Source organism: Lactuca serriola, chromosome 7 (genome assembly GCF_051521515.1).
Source record: "Lactuca serriola cultivar US96UC23 chromosome 7, Lser_US96UC23_V15, whole genome shotgun sequence".
In the NCBI taxonomy this organism is placed as follows: domain Eukaryota; kingdom Viridiplantae; phylum Streptophyta; class Magnoliopsida; order Asterales; family Asteraceae; genus Lactuca; species Lactuca serriola.
In genome coordinates, this window is record NC_136414.1 from 3,857,770 (window position 1) to 3,867,279 (window position 9,510).

Here is a 9,510-nt window from a genome sequence, read left to right on the forward strand (position 1 = left end):
CTCACTAAGCATCACCGCTTACTTTCTCAATGTTTAACAAATTTGCAGGAGATAAGTAACCAGTATGATTATATACTGTCAGAAGATGTAGAATAGTTTTTACTATTATTTTTGTACTTCGGTTTATGTATGTATAAAATTACAATATCCTGGGTAGTTATGTAAAATATTAAAACATAGTCGGTTTGTATTCAATATTTTGTAATCACTTTATCAATGAAAAATATTATTTTATAAATATGCATGTAGCATGTTTTGGAGTAACTATATTGTCAAGTATGAAAGTTTGGGTCTTTCATAAATACGGAAGTGAGGGTCTTTCACTATCGTCAGATGGGCAAGTGGAACACTCTTATTGGTCCCACGTGTGTCGGGGTGTTATTCCTTGGAGAAGAGGTTAAGGCGCGGTTCTGCACCTTAACTGTCATGCCAGTGATCTTTGCATTGGCGAAGGCCCGGCCTTGGCCTCAGTCTAAATCTAACTGGGCTCTGACCTGGCCAAGCCTGGCTTTAGTTAGTCTTCCCTTTTTTGAGATTTATCCCTGAGGGATACGTTAACAACTGGCGTCACAAACCGTCTCATGACAGATCTAACACACATCAACGGTGTTGTCTAAAGTCTGTCAGATGTTAGAGATAATCTCCGACATACACGTGTTGTAATATAGGCTCGAACGGCGACGTTACCAAGCCAATGCATACGCCTACAAGCCTAAGGGACTTGTTAACGTATCCCTCAGGAAAAACATTTAAGAGGAAAAGTCAAACCAGTGCCAAGCCTAGCTTAGCTAGAGTTTGGTCATATCTAGTCCAAGGCCAAGGTCGGGCCTCCGCCTGCATGGACTCGCTGGTATGATGGTTAAGGGGCATAATTGTGCCTTATCCTCTTCTCCCCAAGAGAAATACCCCAACAAACGTGGATCCAATCAGAGAGCTCCACTTGCTCATCTGACGACAACCACAATCATCATAATATCGAAGATTCTCCTCCAACCAATGGGGTGATGAGATAGAAAGACATGATGGAGGATCCTTCAATACGGATCCGCTACGTCACATCTCACGAGGGAAGGCTCAACAAAATCAGTTAGGCGGTACGTCCCTCTCGATCAGGTACAAAAGAACCCTTCTTCCTCACGGAGAAGGGGACTGGACTCTTTTTCAATCTCAGAATTTCCTTACCTTCTCTCAGAATCAATTCTAACTTGATTGTCAGAGCTTCGTCTTGGGAGCCTCTCCCAGACGTTGTCTAACGATCATATATTTTCTTTGTACTGTGATATCATGAGAAGGAACCTACACAACTTTCGCCCTTGATCTCAATCCAATCCTCTCCGACATATCACAACAAAAACCCTTGTATGTGTAAATATCACTTTTCCATAGTATTAATATAGTGTAAATAATTATATACTTTTATATAAGTATTCGTCTAGTCCCAAAATTTTATAATAGTGTTAATCACTCATAAACTATACCTATTATAGTTTATTATAAATATTTCGTCGTACCTATACACACACACACACATACACACACACACACACACACACACATATATATATATATATATATATATATATATATGTTAGCATGTTTAGATGTTCATAAATAACATACATTATACAGCTAATACAAGTATATGAACTTTTAGTATGATATAATCAATTTTCTTGTTTTTTACTTTCTTTGCGTCACCAATAGTAAATATTGAATTATAAACTTTGTAAAATCTATTTTTACCTTTTTGTGACGTTTAAGTCAATGTAACCTTATGTTTTTAAATCAACATATTTTAGGTCAAATCTCACAAAAATGGTATCATAACCTGATTATGTCCATTTTTGTTAGAAAACCCTAATTTTCACATAACATGATAGATTTTTAGGTTTTCTTTTTATAAAACCAAATCCTTGGTATTTATAACTAGTTTTATAACATATGTCCAAAATAACATATTTTGATTTATATCCTACAAAAATGGTGTAATAACTTGGTTATAACCATTTTTGCTAGAAAAAAAAATCATATTATGTTCATAAAAACCATAGTTTTTATAGTTTTTTTTTTTTTTTTGACTTTTTCTTAAGAACATATGACATATTTATACTCATTTTTCATAAATTTGTATTTTAAACAACATACCACACGTAAATGTTCATAATATTAGTTAATAACATTATTTCATGTAGATAACATTTTTACACAACATTAAAATAAAGCATGTATAACAACTTATACAATTATACAAGTTGACTTGGATTCTCCCCCTAAAACTTGGATAAAGATGGAAATGAAGGGTATGAACTCACCTTGAGTGTATTTCTTGGTGGATAAAGAGGTGAAGATGAGAAATTTCAAGCTAAGAACACTTGAAGATTGGAAGATCCCATGGATTTTAACACATATTAATGTGTGTAATTGTAACAAAAACTAGTATATATATGCATAGAATATTTAGATTAGTAAGGAAAAACTTACCAAAAGATCAAGAACCAACTTCTAAAAACTAGTCTTAAGGGAGAGGGCTTGTTCTTGAGGAAGGAAATGAACAAAACAATGAAGAAGATGGGATGGGGGAGGGTTTCGGCCGAAATAAAGGGAAGAGGGAGGGAGCATTGGGGGGGGGGGGGGAGGGGAGGGGGAGGGAGTGGTAGGGTGAGTATGGGAGCATGGAATGGTTTCTTTAATTTAATATTCAAGCATGACCATTTTAATTAAATAATAATAATTTTATAAAATGTAATAATCATATAAGACAAATGTGGTCTTTAGTTTATTTTTTATAAAAAAAAATGGGTAATTTTTATAAAAGTTTGTGATTTTTATAAAAAGTGTGGTAAAAAGGATGTATAATTATTTAATTTAAACCATATAAAGTGAAATTATTATTAAAAAATTATTATCATCAAAAATAATATAACATTACACGAAAGTTATGATGATTTCTAATTCTTTTCGTTAACGTTTGAGTGTTTAAATCGGGTAGAGAATTTGACGCATTTGGTGATGAATTCACCAAAAATCTGAATGTGTAACATTTGTTATGAATTTGTCATGTAGTATAAGGTTTATGAACTTTGTGTTATGAATATTATTTATACCTAAATAATATATGATTGAATTATCGAATTTTTACGTTACTAACCCTAGTTAGGGTTTATATTCAATAATTGGTAAAAAAAAAAGAGGTACTTTGAATTTATAACTTGTCAATAGTACATTAGTAACATTAGGGAATATCACATTTCTCCTAAAATTGTAATACGAGTTAAGTTGAACTGGTTGACTTTGTTTGACCAAAATTGACGGTGGTCACATTTATATCCACACATAGCTATTAATGAGATCTACAACTTTCATTTAGACTTTGTTGCTTAATTCTCACATTATTTATTATTTATTATTTTTTAGAATGCTTACACTGCTACACTCCGTTTAAAAATCGTATCTCTTTCGTACGACATACGTTCGCGATTGTCTTCATATATTAACGGATAGGTATTGACAAGATCTTCAACTCTCGTTTAGATTGTTTTGCCTAATAATCAACCAATCTTAATTTCGGTTTCTATGTTGTATACTGCTGCGCTGAAACTTCAAAAAATCATAACTTTTGTTTAAGAAGTCAGATTTGGACGTTCTCTATATGTACGCTCTCACTTTTACGATTACTTTGACTTTCGTTTAGATTCCTCATGCTAATAAGTCATCTATCTCTGATTCGTATTTTACGACACGCTTTGCCGTATAGGGATGAAAGCAAAATTTCAAACAATCATAACTTCTTCATACAAAGTCAGATTTAAGCGTTCTATACATCTATGGAAATCGTATTGACGTTTCATACATGTTTATGTTGATTACTTTGGCTAAAAAGTAATATCCATCAAATTTGAATTTTTATAAATAAACGGTTTATATTACATCATATTGAAGAGTGAAAACGAGGTGTAACACCTACACTTCATTACTTTTCAGGAAGAAAGAGTCAAAATCATCGACTACCTCAAATTCAAGCGTTCTTTCTCCTCTTGGATTCCTTGAAAGAACTACTATTGTTTTCGTTGATTCTCCTTCACTCATCTACAACAATGTCACATACACATGGTCTGATAACGTTTGCCGCTGTCGACAATTAGCTTCATCCATCTCCGGTCTTGGCATGGGGAAGGCAATGTCGTGTCGGTTCCTATACCCAACATCACCACCAATTATGAGCTTCATGTCATTGCCACCATGACTGACATCGTCATCAAACACCATCGATATCTGTTTAGATGCACATACTATCTCAACACCCATTTCTGATCAATCTAGGTCGTCACAATCAACCTTCAAACCTATCAGGGAAATCAATTAAAGCTTGTCGATCAGCTATCGTTAAACCTTCTCCAGAAACCAATTTCAAAGATCACTATCTCTTTCATCACCACATTAACCACTCGGGTTGATTAGCTTTAGTAATTTCCTACAATGAAAACGAGATTTAATGACATTGCTTCCATATAAACTATTGATTCTTAATCATGGCTTTCTTTGTTGATAAAAGTGATAGAAAGATAAATTTGTTTGAAGTCAAATGGATATAGATTTTTCTTTATTTTGCAATTAATGGGTTGAACCATATCTTGTACTTCGAGAATGGTGGGTGTGGAAATAGGATCGAACCTCGATTTTTGAGGTGTGTAAACGTAACAACGAAAATGGATGGGGGTCAATGAAAATATGAATAAAGGCCAACGATATCTTTTTGTGGAAACGATGAACAATGAATGCAACACTCAATTTTGGTTTGAAGCTCGATTTCTTCTTCCCCTGTTTTCTTCAACCATATACATATACTAGCACACATTAGGTTAGGTGGATAAGAAAAGAGGGAGAGAGCTGAGAGGATTGAGGGTACGGGTAGGGCAGGGGTGTTTTTTTTTAATTCATTTTATTTTTTAGGTGAAATTTAATTAAAGAAAAAGATAAAAAATATTAAAAGGGTAAAATGTCATTTTATGCGACTCACGACAAACCTTGCGAGTGTTAGAAACCACATAAACCATACCTGTTATACAGTGACTAAACTTGTAAATATGAAAAACCACAAGGTCCATTTATGTAATTTTGTCAAAAGAAAACTATAGAAATGGTCGAAGACAATTTACAAATACGGTCCCAAAATTTTTCAAAATAGGTCCCTATGCAAAACTATTTTACAAGAATGGTTCTTATGTTTCAAAAAGTTACATAAATGACCCCTTCCTTATAACAAATTTACAAAAATGGTTCATATGTTTCTTAAAATTATAGACAGGGTCCCTACCTATTAGAAAATTTACATAAATGGTCCCTATGTTTCACAAAATTATAAAAATATTCTCTTCTTTTCACAAAACTACAAAAATAACCCATGCTAAAAGCAAAATTACAGAAACTGTCCCTACATTTTCACAAAACTAGAGAAATGGTCATTGTCTGATAACAAATTTATAGAAATGTTGCCTATGTAAGAAAACATTAGAAAAATTGGGTCATCTGTGTTGAAAGTATAAAATTAATAAATCTGAAGGTTGGTTATATAGTATGTTAGAGAAAAAAAAAAGGGTTAAACCCTTAAAATTGCTATAATTTTCACTTTGCATCCTTTGAGTTGTGGTTATTACCAATTACCAAACTAGTATCAAATATTTCTAATAAGCTCTTTTCAAGTTCATTGTGACTTGATGATATTAATGAGCATAAAGAAAAGTATACAACAGTAATATGATATTTTGAAAAGAGCAATATGAAAATTTGTATGTATTGAAGAGGCAGGAACTACAAATTCAATGAAAGAAAAAGAGAAGTTACAAACAATCTACCTGTTGTTAAGACTTAAGAATACACTTTGATAATCAAAAGGAAAATGGTTGTTATTGGGTTTTAAAATGTAATGTTTCAAACAGGCTCATAAAGACCCAACATGTGACCATCAATACACCGCATTGCAGCAACCTGCCAACAAAAGCAACAATCTTTTCAATCTTATTATTATTATTATTATTATTATTATTATTATTATTATTATTATTACCTTTCCATGGACCTCATATTTGATAGGCCCATCCATCTCTGCACCTAAAGCCATGAGTTTAGTCACCGTGCTGTTAATGTCGGTCACACTGAATGATAACAGTGATGAGTATCCCTTCTGAACCTCAATCTCACTGTAGTGTATATATACAGAAGAACTCATATCGCCATGTAGAATCAAAAGGGCGTGTGTGTGTGTGTGAGAGAGAGAGAGAGGATTGAAAGTGACCTGGAAGAATGCATGAGAGCGAGCTTGAGAGGGCCGGATTCAAGTTCAGCCCACCGGAGAGTACACACATTTATGGTGAAATCAAGGCCTTCTTTGTAAAATTTTGCAGCTTTTGGAACATCTTTATGCAGTTGCAGTATCCACCTGAAGGAGGCGGAAGCAGCCACCATGTTCTTTCTATATGTCCCAAGGAAGCTGCACCACACCTACCACATAAGGGGAAAAGGGGTTATATAGATTAGAAGTTGAAGATCAGAAGATGTAACTCTGTTATGTATATAAAAAGAGCATCTTTATGAATATGAATCACATACACCACTATGTCACTTAGGGGACATTGTATATACTAATTGGGATACTTGAATGAGAACAAAAACTGTAAGAATTCACAAAAGTGCTTCCAACTAGAAGACTAGGCATGTTTGAGGATTAAGTAAAAGTAGTGGTGTTAAAAAAAGGAACAAAACATCAAACACCTGGTAGGCATTCATAAACTTGAATGAAAACAAAAAACTGTAAGAGCCAAAACAACCGGATGCTAAAGAATATGGATCCCAACTTAAAAGGAAGGCAGAATCAGAAGTCGAAATTAATGGTGGTAAGCCACTCTGATAACATAAAGATAAAATATTTAGAAATGAGAAGCTATGTATTACAGCAAAACTATGAAGAACGCGGAATCAGAACTAGAAATTAACAAATGGTGAAACATACCCACCGCCTGATAATCAAAATTAAATTACGCACGCAGTTTTATCAATGAACTCGTATACGTAAACCTAAACCTAATTAACATACCTGGTTCAAAATCCGAGCCTGCTGAGCTGATCGGTGAAGAAGAAGAAGCAGCAGCCTGGTGATCGATGAAGAATCAATAATTCGATATAATTTATTTGGCCCAAAGCTCAAAACATTTAACTACATCTAACTTATGGGCTGTTTCATAATTCAAGTAAGTACTTATGTGAACCTGTTAACGAGTGAAATACGTGCGATTTAATTTAGGGCTGTTTGGCAGGATCTGAATTTGTAAGAGGTCTGAATTTCTAAGAGGGTCTGAATTTTTAAGATCTGAATTTTCAAATACTGTTTGGTTGAAACCTCTGAATTACAGTGTTGAATTATAAAAATGACAATTTTACCCTTCTGTGTTATTTTTTGTTGAATTTAACGTTTTTGTTTATAAAATAACCGAATCAACTGCTTTAATAATTATAAAAATATATATATAAAAACACCATATAAAATCTAAATTAAACATAAATGAAAATTAAACATTTATCCAAATCAAACATACCTCTATCATTACTTGATTATACTCAAAGCAACTAATTACAATAATACAAGAAAATCAAAGATTATACCACAAATAACAAACCTATTTCTTATTGTTGTACTCAAAACAATTAAAAGCTCCAAAACAATGATAACCTAAAACATATCTAAAAAAGTAAAAATCTTCTATTCTCTTGTTAATTTTCACTTATTCCCCAAAATACCCTTTCCGTGTAAACCATAATTTCTTTACTTCAATCCATAATAAATATGATGTTAATGAATGCTTGGTATGAATCTTCTCCACTAATAGACACCGCATGTTCAAGATATAGCATCATACTTTCATTTAGTGAATCCATAACATGTTAATAATCAATTTCACAGATTTCAGCATTGTTTCACAAGATTTCATAGATTTTTCAGAATTAATAAGCATACTTTCATAGCATCATTTCAAAAAAAACAACAAATCAAAAGAAAAAAAATACTTCATTTGTTGTTGTTGGAAACTAGAAAAACAAGAGAACAACAAAAATCAAGATTTCACAACAATGTTTTTCACATATTTCAGCAACATTTCACAATAAAAACGAAGAGAAACAAGAAATCAGCAAGATTTTCAGAAAACTTCAAGAAAAAACAAAAAGTAACAAGATTTCACAGCAAAAATGAAGGAAAAAAAAAAACCCCGCGATTGCATAAAACTATATGCCATCTGATTTCAAAAAATAAATAAATAAAAGAGAAAAACAACAAATTTTCTATGAAATCACCCAATTCAGAGAAACAACAAAACTATACGCCATCTGATTTCAGAAAAAATAAAAGAAAAAAACAACAATTTTTCTATGAAATCACCCAATTCAGGGAAACATAAACTTGCAAAAATCATCGGTATCAGAAAACGATAGCACATCTGAGTAATCACTGATTTCAGAAGTTATTTGTGTGTGTGTGTGTGTTGATGAGAATAAAAGACCGAAGGCATGATATTACCTGTAGAAGTCGTTGCACAAGTCGTCGGAGGTGGAGCCGGAGGTGCTGTGGCGTAGCAATTGGAGGTGGTGCCGGAGGTGCTGTGGCCTAGCAGTCGGAGCTGGAGACGGAGAGGAGGCCGACGACTGCGAAGACGGGGGAGGGAACACAACTTCGATAGATCGATGGACGTTTGTGTGTGCGTGTTGATGAGAAGAAAGGAGTGAGGCGTGATTTTGAGAAAAAAAAGAAAAAAAAGGGCAGCTGTGTTCTTTTTTTTTTTTTTAGACGAGGGGTGAAATGTGATTTTTTAAGAGACATTTAACAAATTCACATGTGTATTTTAAGAGGGTACCAAACCAACTATATGATTTTTTAAGAGACATTTAACAAATTCACATGTGTATTTTAAGAGGGTACCAAACAAATCATATCTGAATTTTTAAGAGGCTGTCTCTTAATTTTTTAATTAAGAGGCAAATAAATAGGGCCTTAATGGAAACAAAAGTTGATTTTACTTGTTAACTAGTACAGTAAAAGTGGAATTATTGAAAAAAAAAAAAAAGCTTTCATATGCAATTTCTACTCTTCCTGCATTCAAAATAAATGCAATAATATCATTTATGATATTTTACTTTAGGCGTGTTCGGCATGCAGTTTTTGGGAGCTTCTGGCTTCTATCTTTTAAGAAAACACTAGTAAAAGAGTAAAAGTTTTGTTCGGCGACGAGAGCGTTTAGCTTTTAGCCTACACAAAAGGCTCCAAAATCAAAATCAAAAGGCTCCAAAATCCAAAATCAAAAGCTACATGAATCAAATTATATAATATATGGTTTAATGATATTTACAGTTGTTGTTATGATTAATTAATTTTAAAAAATATATTTGTTTGTCATTTTAATTTCTATCATTGTAATTATTTGAAACATCAAATAATGTTTTTGTTTTTAAAGGTAACAATATAAT

At 32.9% G+C, this 9,510-nt stretch overlaps 1 protein-coding gene across 4 annotated transcripts; it reads right to left on the bottom strand.

The window, feature by feature from the left end:
• Nucleotides 1–5,775: 5,775 nt before the first annotated feature.
• On the bottom strand, nucleotides 5,776–8,840 carry LOC145061999 (uncharacterized). Of its 4 annotated transcripts, none has more exons than XM_079009610.1 (5): nucleotides 8,567–8,840; nucleotides 7,091–7,145; nucleotides 6,293–6,498; nucleotides 6,065–6,152; nucleotides 5,776–5,985 (listed from the first exon to the last, which is right to left on the bottom strand). In XM_079009610.1, exons 3-5 carry the CDS (start codon nucleotides 6,460–6,462, stop codon nucleotides 5,929–5,931), a joined length of 315 nt encoding a protein of 104 aa, XP_078865736.1. In that variant the 5' UTR covers nucleotides 6,463–6,498; nucleotides 7,091–7,145; nucleotides 8,567–8,840; the 3' UTR covers nucleotides 5,776–5,928. The 4 variants fall into 4 exon arrangements, with proteins under 4 accessions (XP_078865736.1, XP_078865734.1, XP_078865733.1 ...); XM_079009608.1 differs by having other exon boundaries at nucleotides 6,065–6,197; nucleotides 6,293–6,487; nucleotides 8,567–8,835; XM_079009607.1 differs by having other exon boundaries at nucleotides 6,065–6,197; nucleotides 8,567–8,832.
• Nucleotides 8,841–9,510: the final 670 nt, after the last annotated feature.